The 24926-nt window shown below is 42.7% G+C and overlaps 1 protein-coding gene, 1 long non-coding RNA gene, 4 other non-coding genes and 1 pseudogene across 6 annotated transcripts; 1 reads left to right on the top strand and 6 right to left on the bottom strand.

Annotated features, from left to right (window-relative positions):
- Positions 1 to 10087: 10087 nt before the first annotated feature.
- Positions 10088 to 13362, top strand: LOC123166784 (receptor-like protein 2). Its single transcript, XM_044584585.1, has 3 exons — positions 10088 to 12339; positions 12580 to 12655; positions 13171 to 13362. Exons 1-3 carry the CDS (start codon positions 10187 to 10189, stop codon positions 13360 to 13362), a joined length of 2421 nt encoding a protein of 806 aa, XP_044440520.1. The 5' UTR covers positions 10088 to 10186.
- LOC123166785 (uncharacterized) lies at positions 12971 to 17275 on the bottom strand. The gene is made up of 3 exons (XR_006483704.1): positions 14231 to 17275; positions 13848 to 14000; positions 12971 to 13291 (listed from the first exon to the last, which is right to left on the bottom strand). It is a non-coding gene; the product is annotated as an uncharacterized lncRNA (long non-coding RNA).
- LOC123171769 (small nucleolar RNA snoR20a) lies at positions 16208 to 16294 on the bottom strand. The gene has a single exon (XR_006485388.1). It is a non-coding gene; the product is annotated as a small nucleolar RNA snoR20a (small nucleolar RNA).
- Positions 16360 to 16452, bottom strand: LOC123171698 (small nucleolar RNA R38). The gene has a single exon (XR_006485368.1). It is a non-coding gene; the product is annotated as a small nucleolar RNA R38 (small nucleolar RNA).
- LOC123171774 (small nucleolar RNA snoR80) lies at positions 16645 to 16775 on the bottom strand. The gene has a single exon (XR_006485393.1). It is a non-coding gene; the product is annotated as a small nucleolar RNA snoR80 (small nucleolar RNA).
- LOC123171754 (small nucleolar RNA Z157/R69/R10) lies at positions 16856 to 16952 on the bottom strand. The gene has a single exon (XR_006485380.1). It is a non-coding gene; the product is annotated as a small nucleolar RNA Z157/R69/R10 (small nucleolar RNA).
- Positions 17056 to 17140, bottom strand: LOC123171755 (uncharacterized; annotated as a pseudogene).
- Positions 17276 to 24926: the final 7651 nt, after the last annotated feature.

Here is a 24926-nt window from a genome sequence, read left to right on the forward strand (position 1 = left end):
ATGAGCTGAATGGCAATTTTGCGAAGCCAATCTTAAAAGTGGCAATTTTAAAAAGCCATTTATTGAAAGTGGCAAATATCCAAATTTCTCCATCACAAGGATGGGATGGTGGTATTTCAATTTCGAATTCACTCGCAAGGTTGGCTGTATTTTCGCTTACAGGAGAGGAAAAGCTACAGGCTGACGGCAACCGTTTACCAATTCGCCAAGTACCACCGTCCAATTCGGCAGTTTTTTTTTATTTCTCTTCCGATCTGACCATTTTACTTTTATGTGCACTAACAAAACATATTAAGCATTTCTAACCGATCCTCTATAACTGGTTAGAGAAGTAAAACCGAACTTTTACTCTCTAACGGGCACCTAACCGATCCCAATCGGTGTTAGTGGAGGATAAATTATTCTCCGCAAATATCTAATCGTGCGCGCGCTCGTTGGCTGAAAACGAGCGGCCGCCCTCACAGCTCATGCATGTGTAAAAGATTAGGTCCGACTATATCACATTCAGATGTGAGATAATACATCACATCTAAATTGACTTCATCATCTGTTTGGCCCTCTCCACTTGTTTTCTTTGTATTTTTTAACAGTATATACACAAGAAAGCTACCACGATTCACGTACAGCTATACGCTCAAAAAAGTTTGGCCGTAGCCGCTCAAACAAAAAAAACACGGATGCACGCTATCATAAAATTTTTTTGGAACATAGTACAGACGCAAGTGCTCATATACACGCGCATATACTCATTCCTATGAACGCACACACGCAATCCTTACCTCTATGAGCACCTTCAAAAGACTGAGCCAGCATATCATCTTAAAATTTATGAAGTCACTGTAGGCACCTCGTCGTCGACGGGAACGTCTCCTCCCACTGAATGCGCATTGCCGGAAATCCAGAAATAAATGCGAGCACCAGGACTTAAACCCTGATGAGCTGGAGATACCACATTCCCTCTAACCATCCAACCACAGGTTCGCCATGCTACCGTAAATCAAGGTGTTTACTTGTGTGCTTGGTTAGAGGCTAGCTTGGCAAGTACGAACGAATGGCAGGGATCATAGCGCACTAGGACGAGGCCAGCTTGTGTGCAGGCGCTTAAAAAACCTATTTAAATTTTAAGAAATGTGACTAAAATTTTAAATAATGAAACTTCAGAGGGAACAAATATTAAAAATTGATTATTTTCTGGAAATTGTTAAAAAAAATCAAGAAAGAACAAATTTTAAATTTTCCTAACATATTTTAAATTTTGAACAAAATTTTGATTCCAATTTTCTTTGAAAAACGCGAACATTTTTAACTTTTTTAGTCTTTATGAATGCTTTAATTTCATACATTATTTATAAAATGTAAACAATTATTGAAATTCTGATTTGTTTTAAGTTAACAAGTTTTCTAAAAGACATTGTACATTTTTCAAAATCTGTCACTTTCCGAAAAAGGAAAAAAAAATTCAAATAACCCAGTTCCATGTTAATGGTGGACTTGCAAGTTGCAACCAGGACAAAAAAATTGGTGGCCTAATTGTAAGTCGGTTGTGGATTTGCAACTCGGATGAAAAAAAGGTCGAGCCGAGTAGTTAGTCGATGGTGGACTTGCAATTGTTTCAAAAATCTTGGCCAGTTGCGAGTCAAGGATGCATTTGCAACTCGGACAAGAAATAATCAAGGGTCTCATTGCATGTCAATGGTGAATTTACAACTGGTTAAAAATGGTCAGGCCTAGTTGTGAGTCGATGGTTGACTTGCAACTAGAAAAAAAAAATCAAATGTCACAGTTGCATGTCGATGGTTGACATGCAACCGGCATAAAAAAGAACATTTACATTTGTGCCCCTAATTGGAACCCACTACTCATATTTGCTTATAATTTTGAAGCATGCTCAAATTTACCCCTTTGCCATTAGTTGCCCTTATAGAAATGCCGTCCGGACAAAGAGCTTTGACCATCTCGAAAAAATAGCAAAGAAAAACAAAAAAAATCTAAAACTTTGTGGGATCGAAGGTACTCAAGTGCGAAATGTGCGTGCAAATTTTCATGTTGTTTGGACACTCTAGGAGCTCATGGCAAAGGAAAAACAGTAAATTTGTACGCATGTGAACAGTAAATTCAAAAAAATAGCAAGAAAAATCAGAAAAATATGATTTATTTATTTTTGGCATCCAAGATGCTCGGGTGCACAAGGTGTGTGCAAAATTTTGTTGTGTTTAGAAATTGTAGGAGCTCGTGGAGAAAAAAAAATATGGCTCGGAAATAACTTTGAAAAAAATACACTATTTTGTTTGTTTTATTTTTTGCTAGAGCTCCTCGCATGTCATTTGATAACAAAATTTTGCACACATCTTGCGCTCCCGAGCATCTTGGATGCCAAAAAAATTCATATATTTTTAAAATTTTCTTGCTATTTTCTTTGAATTCACTATTCACATGCGTACAAATTTATTGCTTTCCTTTGCCATGAGCTCCTGATATGTCTAAACATCTCGAAAATTTGCAAGCACCTTGCGCAACTAAGTATCTTTGATCCCACAAAATTTTAGTTTATTTTGATTTTTTTGCTACTTTTTTCGAGACGGTAAAAGCCCTTTGACCGGACGGTAATGGCGCAGAAGGGCATTTCTATAAGGGCAACTAATGGTAAAGGGGGGAATTTTAGCATGCTTCAAAATTAAAGGCAAATCTGAGTAGTGGGTTCCAGTTAGGGTCACAAATTTAAATGTCCCTAAAAAAAGGGTTAGATCAAGTTGCGAGTCGATCGTTGACTTGTAACTGAGACCAAAAAAGGTCGAACCCTCCAGTCGCGAGTTAAGGGTGAACTTGTAACTAGGAGAGAAAAAACCGGCTCCAAGTTACAAGTCGAGGGTGGGATTGCAACTAGGAGAAAAAAAAGGTAGGTGACCTAGTTGCGAGTCGAGGATGGACTTGCAACTGGAAGAAAAAATGGTTGGGCCTCAGTTGCGAGTCGAGGGTGGACTTGCAATTGGGACAAAAAAAGATCTGATCCTATTGCGAGTCGAGGATGGACTTGCAACTAGGACAAAAAAGTTCGGGCCGGAGTTGCGAGTCGAAGATGGACTTGCAACTGGGACAGAAAAGGATGGGCCCGGGTTGCGAGTCGAGGATGGACTTACAACTGAGACAAAAAAGATCAGGCCCCTGTTACGAGTCATGGGTGGACTTCTTTTGGTTATGCAAGGAACACATGTTTCTTTATTAATTATTATTATTGTAAATAGAGTTTGTGCTTGTTCATGACTACGCCTTTGCATAAGACTAGTTAGTTTTAAATTGGGTTTCAAAGCTATGGGTTTTGATAGGAATCAGTACTTCCCTACTAACTGACCAAAATTGACAATGACAACCTTTGCCTCAATACTGTAGATGTGGTTTATTCTATTTCTTCACATGGACCCCATGAGTGTCTTCTATTTGCAGTGAGCCATTGACTATACTCTTATGTGGTATCAACGAAATACAGATACAGCTATCACTATATGTTTCTTTGCGGGTAAGCTATCACTATATGTTAAACAAATATTACTATCTATCTTCGTTCCTAAGTATAAAATGTTTTCGCATTTAAACAGAACCAACGAGATGTCTTATAGTTAGAAACTGAGGGTGTACTTATTGACGATCTTATTTACAAACTAGCAACACGTATATTTTTTATTTTACAATACCTTTGATCTGTACTATACTTCATAATTAATGACAGGAAGCAATATTTTCTATGGATCATGAGGGATATTGGCCAAGTAAAATGCATCAAGGACGGAGAAGACCAACTCTTGGTGAAGGACGAGAAGATTAAGCATAGATGGCGGGAGTACTTCGACAAGGTGTTCAATGGGGAGAATGAGAGTTCTACCATTGAACTGGTCGACTCCTTTGATGAGACCATCATGCGTTTTGTGCGGCGAATTCTGGAGTCCGAGGTCAATGAGGCTTTAAAAAGGATGAAAGGAGGCAAGGCGATGGGCCCTGATTTTATCTCCATTGAGGTGTGAAAAGGCCTCGGGGACATAGCAATAGTATGGCTAACCAAGCTTTTCAACCTCATTTTTCGGGCAAACAAGATGCCAGAAGAATGAAGATGGAGTATATTAGTACCAATCTTCAAGAACAAAGGGGATGTTCAGAGTTGTACTAATTGTCGTGGATTAAGCTGATGAGCCATATAATGAAGCTATGAGTCATTGAGCACCGCTTAAGAAGAATGAAAAGCGTGACCAAAAATCAGTTTGGTTTCATGCCTGAGAGGTCGACCATGAAAGTCATTTTCTTGGTACGACAACTTATGGAGAGATACAGGGAGCAAAAGAAGGACTTGCATATGGTGTTCATTGACTTGCAGAAGGCCTATGATAAGATACCGTGGAATGTCATGTGGTGGGCCTTGGAGAAACACAAAGTCCCAACAAAGTACATTACCCTCATCAAGGACATGTACGATAATGTTGTGACAAGTGTTCGAACAAGTGATGTCGACACTGATGACTTCCCGATTAAGATAGGACTGTATGAGGGGTCAGCTTTGAGCCCTTATCTTTTTGCCTTGGTGATGGATGGGGTCACAAGGGATATACAAGGAGTTATCCCATGGTGTATGCTCTTTGCGGATGATGTGGTGCTAGTTGACGATAGTTAGACGGGGGTAAATAGGAAGTTAGAGTTATGGAGACAAACCTTGGAATCGAAAGGGTTTAGGCTTAGTAGAACTAAAACCAAGTACATGATGTGCAGTTTCAGTACTACTAGGTGTGAGGAGGAGGAGGTTAGCCTTGATGGGCAGGTGGTACCTCAGAAGGACACATTTCGATATTTGGGGTCAACGCTGCAGGAGGATGGGGGTATTGATGAAGATGTGAACCATCGAATCAAAACTGGATGGATGAAGTGGCGCCAAGCTTCTGGCATTCTCTGTGACAAGAGAGTGCCACAAAAGTTAAAAGGCAAGTTCTACAGGACGGCGGTTCGACCCGCAATGTTGTATGGCGCTGAGTGTTGGCCGACTAAAAGGCGACATGTTCAACAGTTAGGTGTGGTGGAGATGCGTATGTTGAAATGGATGTGTGGCTACACGAGGAAGGATCGAATCCGGAATGATGATATACGAGATAGAGTTGGGGTAGCACCAATTGAAGAGAAGCTTGTCCAACATCATCTGAGATGGTTTGGGCATATTCAGCCCAGGCCTCCAGAAGCTCCAGTGCATAGCGGACGGCTAAAGCGTGCGAAAAATGTCAAGAGAGGTCAGGGTAGACCGAATATGACATGGGAGGAGTCCGTTAAGAGAGACCTAAAGGATTGGAGTATCACCAAAGAACTAGATATGGACAGGGGGCGTGGAAGCTTGCTATCCATGTTCCAGAGCCATAAGTTGGTCGCGAGATCTTATAGGTTTCATCTCTGGCCTACTCCAACTTGTTTGGGACTAAATGCTTTGTTGTTGTTGTTGTTGTTTTGTACGAGAAAGCAAGATTAAACGGCTTGCCGTAAGGTTTTGAAAAAAATGACTTCCTGTGGACAAGGACATACCTGTACTTCTGTGCTGAAAGGCGTTCAGGATTGTTGTAATCTTTATAAGGTTGTAGAGTCTACAGAAAATTTCAAATTGAATAATGTGGTTGAATGTGGTGCTTTTGGTTGTGCTTACAAGGTACTTTTTCTTCAGTTTCATTTCCCTATATTGTAAATACAACAGAGTCTTGAGATCCCTTTAGAAAGAAGAGTATATGGATTTGCTATGCTTAGTGAAAAGAAGGCTTGGATACATTTGTCTTTCTGTGTCCACCTAAAAAAGTTGATACATTTTTTGAACTTGATATTGAGGTTTCAGGGAAAACTACAAAGCTGGATCGAGATTGCGTTTCAATGATTTGTAGTGTCATCAACTCAACAGCAGAATTCACTGCTGAGATCAAAACGATTGCAAATCTTCAACATAGAAACGTAATTAGGCTACTTGCATTCAAAGAGAAAAGGACTTTATGAGATCTCATATTCAGCAAGAAGAGAAATTCTCATCTACGAATACACCCTCTTTTCTCTACATATGTATTCACTGAGGCTTCAACTTCCATTCTTTTGTTGAGTTTTGGAAGAAAAATTTCGTTCGCTGTTATGAAAGTGCCCTTCTGTTTGATCATTTTCAGATAAAAAGATAGTAGAGTTAATTAATTGATCTAAGCGCCTCCATATCATTGTAAGGGGTAGCTCAGGGTCTTGTTTACTTGCATGAGTTGTCTCACCAATGTGTAGTCCACATGGCCAGGATATTAGCTTCGAGTGGGACCGAAGAGACTTCCAACACTGTTAAAAGAGGCAAGCAAATAAACCAGCCCTTTTATGATATATATTTCCTCTATCCCAAATTACTTGTCTTGGATTTTTCTAGATACGGATGCGTGTCTAGATACATCTAGATATGTATCTAGACAAATCTAAGACAAGTAATTCGGAACCAAGGGAGTATATACGAGGCTCCTTTGTGCAAGCATTTTTACCCTTTGCTATAGTACTGAAGAGAGCATGAAAACTGCACCATCCAAAAATTAGAACAGAAACTGTAACACCCTATGGAAATACAATTCTTACCACTGGCTGTTCAGCTAAACTGGCAAGCAAGTAGCCTGATTCCACTATCACAATCATTTACCGGCGACGACCTGTTAGTCACCCAAGCTCAGGATGCTCGAACACCAGATGGGCATACCCATGCCACACCTTTCTCGATCACTTGGCCGTCCGCGTTGCCATGGACCCACCGGCGACGCAGAAAACCTGGGCTCAAGCAAGACGATACCCCGGGGGAAACTGCCTTCGGATTATCTGTTGCAAAGCGAGAATACTGGTTAAACATGCGGTTTAATGAATGAAAATAATGATGATATATTTGGGCAAAATGCAAACACGTGCATGTACGCTGATCGATTAATAATACTCGTACAGTCACAGAGAGTACAAAGGAATTGAAGTGCAGCTATAAATACAGTAAAGATCATCAAAACAAGATACTAGTCCTTCAAACCCCGTATCACAGCCGGATTATGTTCGATAGACCAGTCCACATAAGCATCACACAAGTGGACATTCAGCCTGCCAGAGTCTGCCACTACTAGATGTCAGTCCTAACACACTTCCAATGGTAACCACAAATGATATCCCAGTCCAAGGTCCATGATAAGGCACATGTGGAGGCGCATTTACTGCCTGCATTAGGGCACCTACAATAGGGGCGCTTAGCCCGGGCGCTAGAGTCAACTCCCCGGCTGTTATGCCCCAAATCACAGCCGTTTTTTTTCTGTTCCCAGCTAAGCCTAGGATTCACGCTTGCACGCTTGCGTCGACGCAACTTCTCGCGCCGGGCGCTAGACCTGTTTTTCTTCTGCGCTAGGACTCAAGTGTGCCATATTAAGCGCATGGCCTTGTCATGAGCGTTGGCGGACTGGATGCTACAGCCGCTGCTCCGTGATTTAACTTTCCTTTCATTTCCTTAAGCGCTCGTGCAAGCGCCCAGGCATTGGGCTTATAAACCAGTGTGGGCGCGTCTCGCCAAGCGAGGTGGGACTAAACTTCCCCTGCCCCGCGGCTGTGCCACCATCGGCCCTTTAGTCCTAGTTGGTGGCTCCAATGGGGATGAAAGGCCCCCTTATCTGTACCTACTAATAAAAGAAATAGGTATTCTTGTCTGTCATGCTATTTTGCAGAAAACCCCCTCGAGTTTTTGGTAATAAACCCATAGTACATATTAATCGATTTTAAAAAATCCATACTTTTTAACCCTAACTCCAAATTTAACATGTTATATATGAAATTTGATTATAAAAATATGTAGAATCTGAATATGATATTATTTTTAACTGTTAACCATTTTTTTAAATGCTATTTATGATGAAACTATAATCAATAGTGCATGATCGGTCTTTCCTTCATACCGGTGCCGCTCCGAATTGAAAATGAAAATTTCGGCAAAACCAAGATGGTGAAAAAAACAATATCTAAAAACTTCACAGAAAAAATAGATTTATCATCCTATGCTGAAAGGGGGACGTCTAAAGATTGACAACATTCAAACGTGTTGTGATGGTGTGAAACACTGAGGCCAGTGTCGACGAGAGTGGGAAGAAGGTTAAATAGAAACACAGATGGGATGCCATGTGTTGAAATAAAGGACATGAACCTACGAATTCATGGTTATTAGATTAGTGAGTGTTTTTTCACCCGTTGCGATGCACGGGCTCATTTGCATCGTATGCCCCGAGAGAGAGAGAGAGAGGGGGGGGGGGGGTTATGTTGATGCCAACACCGAGACCAGCGTCGACAAGATTGGGAAGAAATATAAATAGAAACGCAGATGGGATGCCATGTGTTGAAATAAAGGACATGGACCTACTGAAGTTTAGACTCATGGTTATTAGATTAGGAAGTGTTTTTTTTTACCCGTTGTAATGCACGGGCTCATTTGCTAGTAATATGCTTATAAATATAACAAGTTTTATATATAAACGTACAACAATCAATAGTTGTAAATAGGTTGTCTAGTGTAAGCAAGTAGGTGTTGCAAAGTAGCTATGGAATCATAGTAAGCACCATACAGAGCATGTAGAGTAGAAACTAAAAATGATAGTAATGGATCCTTATAAGACATTTATAGAGGTAGACAACCCCCATTTGAAAAAAAATGCTAAATGTGGCTCTTTGTTTCCCTATGCCTCCCATGATGACATGCTCAAACTGGTTCCCCTTGAAGCGAAACAAGGAAGGAACATTGTACCATCAAGTTCTTCATATATCTTTAGTGGGTGATATTACATTTCAGTTTGATTTTGGCACGAAGAAGATAAGATACTACGATTTATGCTTGATGACAATGATGAGTCTGAGATGTATGTGGTCAGTCCTCCCATACATTGTGTACAGTGGTATTCAAAGCCTTGTTGCAGGCCAACAAATAAACTTTGTAGTTTGATGGGCATATGTTGCAGGCCAACAAATAAACTGTGTAGTTCGATGGGCATATGTTGCAGGCCTGTGGAACCCCAATGTAAAATAATCAATTCTACATGTGACTCTCTGTTTCCCTATGCATCCCATGCCTACGGGATCAAAGTGGTTCTCCCTTGAAAAGAAACAAGGAGAGAACAGCGTACCACCAACTATTCTACTTAGTTTTAGTGGTGTTCGAGTTTTGAACAAAGAAGAGAGACCTATAGAATGAGACTGATGCCTTGATGGTGAATGAAAAGTCTAAGAGCTATATAGTCCGAGTGCTCTTTTACATTTCCTATGATTCATTCAAACACATAGTACTTGTTGTAGACAACGGCGGTTGGATGGATGATAAAGCTTACTTCATTGCTACCCGCTACCAACACAAATAATAGTCTTTCTCTTTCACATGGTCTAAATATAAAATTTGGCATGTTGAAAAAACAAATCAATGGTAGAAGAAATAATATTGACACGATTTTAAAAAATAAATTCAAGAGGATGGAAGAGAGAGCTGATCAACCAACAGGTCAACCCATCCGCCCCGGCTATTATTAAGCAACAAGATTGCACTTCCTGCCTTCCACTTGTGTTTGTCCAGACACTGACCGAGGCACCAACAATTGCTCTCGGTCACTCACAATGCGCAAGCACATTTCAGAAATTATCTCCCCATGTACTATCTCGCCGGATGAATCTTTTTCAAAACACACATCTTAAAGTTTTTCTCTTTTTGGTCAAGTGCTAGTGGGAAGTGGTTAGATTTGTTTAGTGAAGCCGGCAAGCAAAGTGATGTCAGGTCAAGTAAACTATGGCATGTTCTAAAAATTCAGGCAAGGACTAAGTCAACGATGACTACACAATCTACAAATCATTTTATTTATTTTTTGTAAGGAAGGTATTCAGGAAGGTTGGGCGACTTGTTAGTAGATTAACAGTTAAACATCAGTGTTAACTAGGAAGCTGCCTGGTGGGCTGGGGGCAGTTGTGTAAAATCCTATTTTCTTGACCCAAATTTCTTTGTGGCGACTACGACTACAAGGGATAGACAAAATGGGAGCACGATCTGCTTCCTTATTTACCCCCAATCCTCATCCTCCTTGACGATTAGACCTCCATTGATGCTTTATCCAGTGAGAGAACATCATAAGCTTTTGGCTCCCATGCTAGCTTCACCAAAAAAAACATGAAGAAACTTCAGTTGCACAACAGAACATACAGCAAGGTATTGCAGATGCATTACCTTGGCGTTGCTCTTGTGTTGATGGTATTCTGCTTGCCCTCTCCTACCAGTTCCTGCACCGAGCAGGAGAAGGACTCCCTTCTCCGGTTCCTTGCCGAGCTCTCCCAAGACGGCGGCCTCTCCGCGTCATGGCGGAATGGCACGGATTGCTGCAAGTGGGAAGGGGTCGCCTGCAGGCAAGACAGGACGGTCAGCCATGTCTTGCTGCCTTCGAAGGGCCTCAAGGGGCACATCTCACGGTCCCTTGGCGCCCTCACCGGGCTGCAGCACCTCGATCTCTCTGAAAACTTGCTGTCCGGTGGCCTGCCCCGGGAGTTATTGTCTTCCGGCAGCATCGTCTTCCTTGATGTCAGCCTTAACCAGCTCAACGGAACACTCCGTCAGCTGCCATCTTCACCACCTGCCAGGCCTCTGCAGTTGCAGGTACTAAACATCTCAAGCAACTTATTTGCAGGACAGTTTCCATCCGCAATATGGAAAGCAATGGAGAATCTGATGGCACTCAATGCCAGCAACAACAACTTTATTGGGCGGGTACCAGCTCAATTCTGTAACAGCTCACCATCCCTCACTGTGCTCGATCTGTGTTTCAACAAATTTAGTGGCAGCATCCCCCCAGGACTTGGTGATTGCTCCAAGCTGAGAGAGCTCAAGGCCGGGCATAACAACCTCAGTGGAACACTCCCAGATGAACTCTTCAATGCAACCTCGTTGGAATACCTGTCTTTGGAAAACAATGATTTACATGGAGTTCTTGATACTGCAAACATGGTCAGCCTTAGAAATCTCGTAACCCTTGATCTTGGAGGGAACCGATTCAGTGGCAAGATACCAGATTATATAGGCCTGTTCAAGAGACTGGAGGAGCTCCATTTGAACAACAACAATATGTCAGGGCAGCTGCCATATGCCCTCAGCAACTGCACAAATCTCATAACAGTTGACCTGAAGAGAAACAGACTTAGTGGAGAACTTACCAATGTCAATTTCTCCAATCTTCCCAAACTAAAAACTTTAGATCTAGATTCCAACAACTTATCCGGCACAGTTCCAGAAAGCATATACTCGTGCAGTAATCTGACAGCGCTGCGGCTATCTACCAACAACTTACACGGGCAGCTCTCGTCAAGAATAGGTAATCTGAAGCATCTGTCCTTCTTGTCACTTGGCAAAAACAATTTCACAAACATCACAAATGCACTTCAGATCCTTAAGAGCAGCAAGAACCTGAGCACACTGTTTATTGGGCACAACTTTAGGGGAGAGATCCTCTCACAGGATGAAACAATTGATGGTTTCGAAAATCTTCAGGTTCTCGATATACAAGGTTGCCAATTTTCCGGCAGAATACCTGTATGGATATCAAGGGCTGCAAACTTGCAGGTGTTACTTTTATGTGGCAATCGTCTCACTGGACCAATACCAGGCTGGATCAACTCTCTAAGTCATCTCTTTTATATGGATGTGTCAACCAACAGACTAACAGGACAAATCCCGTTAACCTTGATGGAGATGCCAATGCTAAAATCAACTGAGAACATAACTCATATGAACCCAAGGGTCTTTGATCTGACAGTTACTAATGGCCCATCACTTGAATACCGTACCATTACATCTTTCCCAGCAGTGTTGAATCTAAGGAACAACTGCTTGACAGGTGTAATTCCCCCGCAGATTGGCCAGCTCAAAGCGCTTGTTGTTCTTGATTTCAGTTTTAATAAGCTATCCGGGCAGATCCCACAATCGATTTGCAACCTCACAAACTTGCAGTTGCTAGACCTGTCCAGTAACAATCTCACAGGTGCTATCCCAGTTGCATTGAACGCCCTGCACTTCCTTTCGGCGTTCAGCATTTCAAACAATAACCTAGAAGGGCCTATTCCATCTGGAGGCCAGTTTGATACATTTCAGAATTCTAGTTTCGACAGGAACCCAAACCTGTGTGGCTCTGCTCTCACTCAAAAATGCAATTCAGCAGAAGCACATCAAGCCATCATTCTGGCAGCAAAACAAGCTGACTACAAGGTGGCCTTTGTGATTGAGTTCAGTGCATTCTTTGGTGTGGGGGTGCTGTATGATCAGTTAGTCTTGTCGAGGTACTTTGGCAAGTCCTACTTCGCTTCACATATTGGTTCAGTGCGCTAATATTAGGCTGGTACTCAGGCATAGCAACACGTCCAACAAATAAGCTTCTCATGTAGGTGTGAGCCACAATTAGGTTGGCAAAAAAGTATTCTAGGGTGAAGAGTGATATCATTGTGGAGATGTAAAAGTATGCAACAATGTAACATGATTTGAGCTACAATATGCACTCTTCATTCTTCATGTATTAATAGCTTTAATTTCATCATTTGCTTTGCTTCCTGGACAATAAACGTTGCATTGAGGCATGCGCAGTTTCGGGGTGCACTAGTAAGCGTGCATGTGGAATGCACGTCTTTGCGGAAAGCAAATCTTTGCTCGTAGAATCATTCTGTATCATTCTTCGGTTTAAGCTGGTGTAATAATCTATGATGCATTGTCTACATCACATTTTCTTTGAAATGCACTGTCTACACTGGGTAATCTATAATGAATTGAATTATACTTGCTCACTTAGTCACCTCAAATTGAAATACATCCAATGTGCTTTCTACCAATAAACAAGACATGTTGAAACACCAAAAAAATGAAACTCGTGTCAGCTTTAAAATCACACAAGATAAAATGGAGAAGGGGAGCAGATTATCTTCAGTTATCAATTTGTTGGTAAATTTATCATATCACTAACCAATAACACATTGTACAACTATTCCAATAGAGTGTATTTAGTTTATCCAGTGGGTGGTGAGAGAATGTACAAGGTTGCTCTCATTTTACCTTGGAGCTTGTACATGGGTTTTTTATTCATCCACATACAGCCTTGCTCTCTCTCCTCATTTTCACAGACAAGCTTGAATATTATTGGTGCCGACAACATGACTCATTGCCTCATTGGTGAAGATGTGCCATGGTCAAGCCGGTTCTGTTCTGAATCCATAGTCCACTCTTGTCCCTACATTCCTAAGTCTGAAACAGCAAACACAAGGAATCATTTATTGCCAAAAAGAAAAAGGAAAATAGATGAAGATGATACATGAAGAAAAAGTCTTAAGGAACCTTAAACTTCTGGTTTCCTCTTCATGTAAAAGAAGGCAAGAATAGATCTATATGATTAGTACTTCAGCGCATATCTCCATCTTAAAAATAAAGAATCATAGTTCATTCGCATGTCTGATCTGAAACACAATGATGGCTACGGTCCGCCCCCATGGCTAAATGACTATGAAACAATGAAAACTCATAGAATCGACCAAAAATACACGTATATGATCATCCACTCATGGACACAAAAACACCCAAAAGGAAGCAACAAAAAGGATAATTTTTTACTTCACCCAAGCACAGATTCTTCATTAATACCCATGACACCTCAATGATGAAAATTTAGGAGGTAAAATAGAAGCAGAAGGCATGATCACAACCAAAAATAGAAGACAATATAAACAATAAAATATATAGTTCAATGTTCATGACACTTCAATGATGCATTAACTAAGAAACTGCTGCTGGAAGCAAACCATACCTCAAGGTAAAGATGAATGTTCTGCACTTGGATTCAAGAAGATGCATACTTAAATTGGATGCACGTGCAAAACCTCCTTGAGTATCCTCTTTGTATCATTATTATGTAGCACGGCTCTCTACTTTATTAGCCCAGCAGAACTGCTAAAGCTGGCTGCATACCATGCATAGAAATCAGGAAAAAAGAAAAAGAATAAGTAACCTACTCCCTCCGTTCCTAAATATTTGTCTTTTTAGAGATTTCAACAAGTGACTATATACGGAGCAAAATGAGTGAATCTACACTCTAAAATATGTCTATATACATCCGTATGTAGTCACTTGTTGAAATCTCTAGAAAGACAAATATTTAGGAACGGAGGTAGTATATGACAATAAGTATACCTTATATTATATAGAGAGAATGTCCTGAGCCTCTGCGGTGTATACTGTCTTTCAACAGCCACAAAAACAGACCAAGTTCAATCAAGAATTTGGGACCTGAACAATATTGACTAATAGCCAGTTATATAAGGATCAAATTTCAGAAAATAAGAGATCAACAACTTGCTAGCTGACGTCTTGGTCGCACAATATAACTTACCCACAAACTGACAGGCATCAAAGCTACAGTTTGGAAGAAAAAGACTGCTCCCTATACTATCAGGTTGTGTGATCCTTTTGCTTGCAAACTAAATCTATGGTGCTTCAGATAGCCTGAGGATCTGAACCAAAGCTACAAGAGCGTTCAGCCATTGGAAGTAAAATAGTTGTGACATTTTCTCTCCCCTGTAAATAAGTTTCAGAGATTCTTTCCATGTTATTATCTAACTTTGGATGCAAAAATCAGAATGTGTCATTGTAGAACTGCAATCATTGACTGACTGCAAATTTACACTTGGTTGAACACTTGAACTGTTGTTTCTTGCAGCTGCCGCGCAAGCTGTCGTCCTTGTCGCTGCAGCTCAAGCTCCACGCCTTCCTGCTCTGGTCGTCCGCCGGCTTCCTGATGCATGTTGGCGCGCTGTTGATCAGGTTCTCAAGCAACGTGAAGAGCGCCAAGGCCGTAAATACATAATTAAGCAATGCACATCTCAACTTACTGGACAACATGAAGGATAGATACCATTTTTTAGCAGATAAATTTGAGACTTTGATGCTCTAAATTTCTTCATTTACAAGAAAAATGATATTATTTTTCAATAGAGGGCTATTGCCCGCCCTTAAAACTGAGGCCCTTAAGTTTACAAATCCAGAGCCACAAAAGCAAGCAGGAAGAAAATGATATTTGAAGGCAGATCATTTTATTGTACAATCACCTCTTGAGAAGCACCTAAATAGGGGCATGGAAATTCTAAGTGCAAAGATTAAAACAACAGAATTGCACAAACATATAAGCTTTGCAGTTGTTGTTTTTTCAAAATCAATTATTTTCTAGAACTAATATCTGGGAGTTGGGATAGTTTTGCGTTGATGATTGGCAGTAGTAATTAGTACTCCCTCTGTAAACTAAACTAATATAAGAGCGTTTAGATCACTTCTTTAGAATTCTAAACGCTCTTATATTAGTATCCATCAATATTGTTAGTCAAACTGAGCTAGCCAAATTATTGCATAGAAGCAGCACGTGACAAAACAAAGCTAGATGGAAGACCTCCTGCTTCCCCGTGATTGAAGGTGCTTCCATCTCTAGACGATCTCTCAAACACTGAAATTTTGGCATCAGTTAATTCTCAGACATAACCGATGCCTTAGGATCCTCAAATGTCGACATAACCGATGCCTTAGGATCCTCAAATATCGACCGGTCATGGCAAACCCCGCTCAGCTTTCAGGTCCACAGAACTCATGGGTGTGGTGTTAAATTCAAAAGTTCATAGCCAGGCAATTGAATTTCCTTTTGTCAGTTTTGTTACAATGTTGTGCAATGTACAGCTTGTTATAATCAAAACGGTGGTTACTGAGAACCTGGTTTAGTAGCTTAGTTATGAGCCACCAGCGGCAGCAGGAGCAATTGGACTTATTTTCTACAGAAATTAACAGAGTGCAGGTCTGATTATAAGTTTAAGGTTATGCATCACATCTACATTGCTCTCAGACAGAGATCACATGTGTAATCCGACGAATGAACAAGTTACAATGTTGTTTCAATACAAACATATATAAAATCATTTCATGTCCTTGCAAATTACATTACAAATAGATGCAACAAAATCAAACTACAGTTTATGTAAACAAGATTCTATTCCTATTTTCCTGTCCCGCGCAGGATACAGCCATCGGTAGAACCACCCTGCAAACAAAAACAACAGTAGCAAAAAAAAGCAAAAACAGAAGAAACAAGCATTGGTTATTAAAAAAAAGTGAAGTGATCATCAAGTAGCCTCAGACCGTCCTAGTTCAAAAGTGTCGTCATTGTACAGACAATCTATGTTGCCTGTTCTGCAACCAATACTAATCATCACCGGCCAAGATGGACTTCACACTTGAAAAAACCAAAAATGCAGGAAACAACAAACAAGCAATGCAAAGTAAATTGTGTCAGATTCAAAGTTCTCTCAGCACCCTTCCAAGGAAGTAAGACAGGGATAACTGTATTTTTACTTGTGATCTCATCATCCACATCCACACATTACTAAACAGATCAAAAACAAGAAAATGTAACAAAAAAGAGTTTTGAGTGGAATCTATCAGATCTTCCTATCAATGTGAAAGAACTGACATGGTCGCCACGGTGGGCGATTTCCCTTTCGAAGTATCGCATCATTTAGATCCCAAAAACACAAACACAAACATAAGAAAGTAGAACAAGGTTTGGTGAATATATGAGGCGTTTCCAGGATAAGCTGGCACCGAGGACGCCACCAATCAGGATATCACCACACAAGAATCGCTTCTAGCGTCCGAGCCATTACCCCGTGAGGAACACAAATCATCCCCCGGAATCGGTAATGGACGCGCGCGTCAATTATATTAAACCAAGAAAAAATCAATCGAATCTAAAGGTGAAAGGCGTCGGTTTTGGGGGATCTGGGAGCTCAGACAGCCAAGGGGTTGTCTTCAAGAGCGCTGCTGAAGAGGCAGCATCAGAAACTCTAGTCCACATAGATGTCATCACCGCTACTCGGAACACCCCGCGACCAGCCAAAGATGCAAACAGAGAAGAACATGGACGGAAAAAGAAATCAAGAAGAAGAAGCGACGGATCGATGGTGCGAGATCTGGGGGAGAGCTCAGACAGCCAAGGGGTTGTCTGCAGATGCCGCTGAAGAGGCGGCATCAGAAACTCTAGTCCACAAATTTGTCATCACCGCTGCAAAACCATCATCGACCATCGAAGGCAGCACGAATAAGAAGAAAATCGAAAAACGAAAACCGAAGGAGCGTTGTGGATCGGGGGAGGTAGGGGAGAGGGGAGAGCCGCAGGTGGATGATTCGTTGTGGGTTTGGTTTATGAAGGCGGCGTTGGTGAGGATTTATAGGTGCAGCAAGATGTTTCTAGGGTTTGGGGGTTTTACTCGGGTGCAAATGGGCCGGGCCGGAGCATTGGTCCGCTGGGCTGCCGCACTACGTGGGGGCTGGACCACCATTATGTTAGACTAAAAAAAATCCCTAAAAAAATAGACTCAGTTGCTCAAAAAAATAGACTCAAAATTTACTAAAAAATTATAAGGCTAAAAAAAATCGACGCATCTCTTTGCCTCAAATATAATAATAAGACACATCTATGCTCGAGAGACTCCTTGTTATCTTATACTCTACCTTTCTGAAAAAAGAGGATGTTATCTTATACACTCCTTGAACTTGAGGAGGGTCGGAGCACGGAACACTGACTCGAAAAGGAAATGTCTTCATCTGTCCGAACGCGGCCCCTGACCCCTGCAAGGACTAAAACCCTATTTATCTACTACACGGTGCCAAGACACCAGGAATCCCTTCCCTGCCCACGGCCACCGGAACGACAGATGGAGGGGAGGCGAATCCACAAGTTCGTCGGCGGAGATCGGGGGAGGAAGACTTTCCCCTAGTCGTCTTCCGAACGGGGAAAGAAAAGTAACTTCTAAAGAAAATTCCCCAAAAAAATATGTTATCGTGCATTAAATTTTAAAAACTTATTATAAGACTTATTGTTAAATTTTGCAAAACTAACTAAACTAGATTGAACATGTTCCAAAAAGTAAAGGTAAAAACGTTGCAAATCTTGGTCACGACATTGTTTGTCTAGGCGCACATAACTTGGCTATTGTTGTACTGGCCAATTGCCTTTCGCTGTACAATATTTTGTTCTCAAAAGTGACACAAGAGAATTTTGTATCCCATATGCACATAATTTTACCCAAAAAAATGACCGTCTTCCATATGAAGGCATTTAAATTCATCATTGATTGTGCCATCACGAAATTCGTCGACAATGCCTTCACATTCCTCTTGGTTCTCCCTTGAGGTTTATAGAATTTTGAGTTCTTAGTCGTTTGAGTCATCAATGAAAACAAAATTATTTTTATTAACAGAACACATAAGATCTAATGGTTGATTCTCCAAAGGACCAAGAGGAGGTGCAAATGAAATCCATGATCACCTAGTACAAATTATATTCCTTAAATATGCTTCTTTTCTATATAAACGTACAACAATCAATAGTTTTAAGTAGGTTATCTAGTGTAAGCAAGTAGGTGTTGCAAAGTAGCATATGGAATCATAGTAAGCGCCAAACTGACCATGTAGAGTAAAAACTAAAAGACGCTAGTAATGGGTTCTTATACGACATTTATAGAGGTAGATAACCCCCATCTGAAGAAAAAGACAATGCTCATGTGGCTCTTTGTCTCCATATGCCTCCCATGATGACACGCTCGAACTGGTTCCCCTTGAAGAGAAACAAGGAAAGAACATTGTACAATCAAGTTCCTCGTATGTCTTTGGTGAGCGATATTACATTTCAGTTTGATTTTGGCACGAAGAAGATAGGGACTGCATACTGCGATTTTATGCTTGATGGCAATGATGAGCCTGAGATGTGTGTGGTCGGTCCTCCTATACATTGTGTACAGTGGTATTTAAACCCTTGTTGCAGGCCTACAAAAAAACCATGTAGTTCGATGGGCATATGTTGCAGACCCATTCAACAACAATGTAAAATAATCAATTCTACATGTGACTCTATGTTTCCCTATGCATCCCATGCCTACGGGGTCAAAGTGGTTCTCCCTTGAAAAGAAACAAGGAGAGAACAACATACCACCAAGTATTCTACTTGGTTTAAGTGGTGTTCGAGTTTTGACACAAAGAGAAGAGAGACCTATAGAATGAGATTAATGCCTTGATGGTGAATGAAAAGTCTAAGAGCTATATAGTGCAAGTGCTCTTTTACATTTCCTACGATTCATTCAAAACCATAGTACTTGTTGCAGACAACAACGGTCGGATGAATGATAAAGCTTACTTCATTGCTAGCCGCTACCAATACAAATAATAGTCTTTCTCTCTCATTTTATTATGTTGAGAAATGCATCGAAGATGCTCTATGGAAGTGGCATGTACTCATCCTTATTTTTTTTAAAGGAGGATAACCCACGTCTACATCGAGCAATGCACACAATCATCTTTATTAAATTATTCAACAACGTATGACAAAAACATATGCAAAATTAACTCAAAGCCACCTTCTTGACGATCTATGTCGCTACACCTACTAGCTTCATGATGTGCCCTGGCCACGCACGAACGCACATCGTCTAATCGGGTGGCCTCACCAAGCCGCCCCACTGCGCGCCGAGATCACCAACCGGTCTGGTAGACTCTCAACGCGCACCACATACCCACACACTCTGAAATCCGCCGCCGCCATTTTCCGACGTCCCAACTTCAAGAGAGATTTACGCATTGACCTTGCTAGGCCCAACTTCCATCGATGCCACCACGACGACAGAAAATGACACCATCCTCGTGCATCCATCAACACATGTTCATCGTCAAGACCCCGTTGTGCCAAGACGTCGAGAGCCGCCGCCGTCGACGCGGTAGATGCCACACCGCACCACCTCCTCATTTGGATCACCGCCATCGCCAACCCAATGGTGTCCACCAGCCAGCTATCTCCCAAGGCAGTGCCTTCAAGAAGGGAACAACTCCGGAGACGTCATCGTCTCCCAAGACAGTTAGGGTTTTCACCCGGGAGACAAATGTCGTTATGGAGGTGGAAGCAAATCTGGTAAATGTTTCCATGGAGAAAAAAAAGGTGCCCACAGGCATCGCTGCCGTCGTGGCCGAGCGGTGCCAGCTAGGGATTTCTCTTGATCAAAATCCCCACCTCCAGCCCCATCCGCATAGAGGACCGACAAGTCCATACTGAGTAGCACACCGAGAAGGGAAGAGTGAAAAGAGCATGATCCAGATCAGGAACCGCCGGTTAAACACGACCGCCGACCACACGACGACACCGCGGAGCCAAGCGGATATGTCGGACGGATCGGTCACCTGTGATCCAAGTGTCCAAAAGCACCGAGCACGGCCACTCCGCCGACCACACGGACCTTCCCGTCGCCCCCGTCCTTGGCAGCCGCGTGGCTTAGCCTGTGGTGCCTCGAAAGGCGACGAGAGGGTAGAGGGGAAGGGGTGAACGCGAGATCTGGGATGGGGAAGGAGAAAACAGCGACGACACTAGGTTTCGCGAGCGCCCGAGCGATCATTATGTCGTGGACAATCTTGACCCCTATCTTGTGGCATGTGAAGGAGCAGGGTATATGTCAGGAAGTTGCTGTTGGAAATATGCCCTAGAGGCAATAATAAAATGGTTATTATTATATTTCCTTGTTCATGATAATTGTCTATTGTTCATGCTATAATTGTGTTATCCGGAAATCGTAATACATGTGTGAATACATAGACCACAACATGTCCCTAGTGAGCCTCTAGTTGACTAGCTCGTTGATCAACAGATAGTCATGGTTTCCTGACTATGGACATTGGATGTCATTGATAACGGGATCACATCATTAGGAGAATGATGTGATGGACAAGACCCAATCCTAAGCATAGCACAAAAGATCGTGTAGTCTGTTTGCTAGAGCTTTTCCAATGTCAAGTATCATTTCCTTAGACCATGAGATCGTGCAACTCCCGGATACCGTACGAGTGCTTTGGATGTACCAAACGTCACAACGTAACTGGGTGACTATAAAGGTGCACTACGGGTATCTCCGAAAGTGTCTGTTGAGTTGGCACGGATCGAGACTGGGATTTGTCACTCCGTATGACGGAGAGGTATCTCTGGGCCCACTCGGTAATGCATCATCATAATAAGCTCAATGTGACTAAGGAGTTAGCCACGAGATCATGCATTACGGTACGAGTAAAGTGACTTACCGGTAACGAGATTGAACAAGGTATTGGGATACCGACGATCGAATCTCGGGCAAGTAACGTACCGATTGACAAAGGGAATTGTATACAGGATTGATTGAATCCTCGACATCGTGGTTCATCCGATGAGATCATCGTGGAACATGTGGGAGCCAACATGGGTATCCAGGTCCCGTTGTTGGTTATTGACCGGAGAGTCGTCTCGGTCATGTCTGCATGTCTCCCGAACCCGTAGGGTCTACACACTTAAGGTTCGGTGACGCTAGGGTTGTAGAGATATTAGTATGCGGAAACCCGAAAGTTGTTCGGAGTCCCGGATGAGATCCCGGACGTCACGAGGAGTTCCGGAATGGTCCGGAGGTGAAGAATTATATATAGGAAGTCCAGTTTCGGCCACCGGGAAGGTTTCGGGGGTTATCGGTATTGTACCGGGACCACCGGAAGGGTCCCGGGGGTCCACCGGGTGGGGTCACCTATCCTGGAGGGCCCCATGGGCTGAAGTGGGAAGGGGAACCAGCCACTGGTGGGCTGGTGCGCCCCCCTTGGGCCTCCCCTGCGCCTAGGGTTGGAAATCCTGGGGGTGGGGGCGCCCCACTTGGCTTGGGGGGCAAGCCACCCCCCTTGGCCGCCGCCCCCCCCCCCCCTCAGATGGGATCTCCAGGGGGCCGACGCCCACCCAGGACCCCTATAAATAGTGGGGGGAGGGAGGGTAGCAGTACCCTAGCCCCTGGTGCCTCCCTTTCCCTCCCGTGACACCTCTCCCTCCCGCTTGCGCTTGGCGAAGCCCTGCCGGGATCCCCGCAACTTCTACCGCCACGCCGTCGTGCTGCTGGATCTCCATCAACCTCTCCTTCCCCCTTGCTGGATCAAGAAGGAGGATATGTCGCTGCTCCGTACGTGTGTTGAACGCGGAGGTGCCGTCCGTTCGGCGCTCGGTCATCGGTGATTTGGATCACGACGAGTACGACTCCATCAACCCCGTTCACTTGAACGCTTCCGCTCGCGATCTACAAGGGTATGTAGATGCACTCCTTCCTTCTCGCTGCTAGTAAACTCCATAGATGGATCTTGGTGATGCGTAGAAAATTTTAAAATTCTGCAACGATTCCCAACAGTGGCATCATGAGCCAGGTCTATGCGTAGTTACTATGCACGAGTAGAACACAAAGCAGTTGTGGGCGTAGATGTTGTCAATTTTTCTTGCCACTACTAGTCTTATCTTGTTTCGGCGGTATTGTGGGATGAAGCGGCCCGGACCGACCTTACACGTACGCTTACGTGAGACAGGTTCCACCGACTGACATGCACTAGTTGCATAAGGTGGCTAGCGGGTGTCTGTCTCTCCCACTTTAGTCGGAACGGATTCGATGAAAAGGGTCCTTATGAAGGGTAAATAGAAATTGGCATATCACGTTGTGGTTTTACGTAGGTAAGAAACGTTCTTGCTAGAAACCTATAGAAGCCACGTAAAAACTTGCAACAACAATTAGAGGACGTCTAACTTGTTTTTGCAGCATGTGCCTTGTGATGTGATATGGCCAAAAGGATGTGATGAATGAGATATATGTGATGTATGAGATTGATCATGTTCTTGTAATAGGAATCACGACTTGCATGTCGATGAGTATGACAACCGGCAGGAGCCATAGGAGTTGTCTTTATTTTTTGTATGACCTGCGTGTCATTGAATAACGCCATGTAAATTACTTTACTTTATTGCTAAACACGTTAGCCATAGAAGTAGAGGTAATCGTTGGCGTGACAACTTCATGAAGACACGATGACGGAGATCATGGTGTCATGCCGGTGACGAAGATGATCATGGCGCCCCGAAGATGGAGATCAAAGGAGCAAAATGATATTGGCCATATCATGTCATTATTTGATTGCATGTGATGTTTATCATGTTTTACATCTTATTTGCTTAGAACGACGGTAGTAAGTAAGATGATCCCTTATAATAATTTCAAGAAAGTGGTCCCCCTAACTGCGCACCGTTGCGAAGGTTCGTTGTTTCAAAGCACCACGTGATGATCGGGTGTGATAGATTCTAACGTTCGCATACAACGGGTGTTGACGAGCCTAGCATGTACAGACATGGCCCCGGAACACACGCAATACACTTAGGTTGACTTGACGAGCCTAGCATGTACGGACATGGCCTCGGAACACGGAAGACCGAAAGGTCGAGCATGAGTCGTATAGAAGATACGATCAACATGAAGATGTTCACCGATCTTGACTAGTCCGTCTCACGTGATGATCGGACATGGCCTAGTTAATTCGGATCATGTTTCACTTAGATGACTAGAGGGATGTCTATCTGAGTGGGAGTTCATTGAATAAATTGATTAGATGAACTTAATTATCATGAACTTAGTCTAAAATCTTTACAATATGTCTTGTAGATCAAATGTCCCACGTTGCCCTCAACTTCAACGCGTTCCTAGAGAAAACCAAGCTGAAAGATGATGGCAGCAACTATACGGACTGGGTCCGGAACCTGAGGATCATCCTCATAGCTGCCAAGAAAGATTATGTCCTAGAAGCACCGCTAGGTGAAGCACCCATCCCAGAAAACCAAGACGTTATGAACGATTGGCAATCACGTGCTGATAATTACTCCCTCGTTCAGTGTGGCATGCTTTACAGCTTAGAACCGGGGCTCCAAAAGCGTTTTGAGAAACACGAAGCATATGAGATGTTCGAAGAGCTGAAAATGGTTTTCCAAGCTCATGCCCGGGTCGAGAGATATGAAGTCTCCGACAAGTTCTTCAGTTGTAAAATGGAGGAAAATAGTTCTGTCAGTGAGCACATACTCAAAATGCCTGGGTTGCACAACCGCTTGTCTCAGCTGGGAGTTAATCTCCCGGATGACGCGGTCATTGACAGAATCCTTCAGTCGCTTCCATCGAGCTACAAGAGCTTTGTGATGAACTTCAATATGCAGGGGATGGAAAAGACCATTCCTGAGGTATATTCAATGCTGAAATCAGCGGAGGTGGAGATCAAAAAGTAACATCAAGTGTTGATGGTGAATAAAACCACTAAGTTCAAGAAAGGCAAGGGTAAGAAGAACTTCAAGAAGGACGACAAGGGAGTTGCCGCGCCCGGTAAGCCAGTTACCGGGAAGAAGCCAAAGAATGGACCCAAGCCTGAGACTGAGTGCTTTTATTACAAGGGAAGTGGTCACTGGAAGCGGAACTGCCCCAAGTACTTAGCGGACAAGAAGGCTGGCAACACCAAAGGTATATGTGATATACATGTTATTGATGTGTACCTTACCAGTACTCGTAGTAGCTCCTGGGTATTTGATACCGGTGCGGTTGCTCATATTTGTAACTCAAAACAGGAGCTGCGGAATAAGCGGAGACTGGCGAAGGACGAGGTGACGATGCGCGTCGGGAATGGTTCCAAGGTCGATGTGATCGCCGTCGGCATGCTACCTCTACATTTACCTACGGGATTAGTTTTAAACCTCAATAATTATTATTTTGTGCCATCTTTGAGCATGAACATTGTATCAGGATCTCGTTTAATTTGAGATGGCTACTCATTTAAATCCGAGAATAATGGTTGTTCTATTTATATGAGAGATATGTTTTATGGTCATGCCCTGCTGGTCAATGGTTTATTCTTAATGAATCTCGAACGTGATGTTACACATATTCATAGTGTGAATACCAAAAGATGTAAAGTTGATAACGATAGTCCCACATACTTGTGGCACTGCCGCCTT

Source organism: Triticum aestivum, chromosome 7D (genome assembly GCF_018294505.1).
Source record: "Triticum aestivum cultivar Chinese Spring chromosome 7D, IWGSC CS RefSeq v2.1, whole genome shotgun sequence".
NCBI lineage: Eukaryota > Viridiplantae > Streptophyta > Magnoliopsida > Poales > Poaceae > Triticum > Triticum aestivum.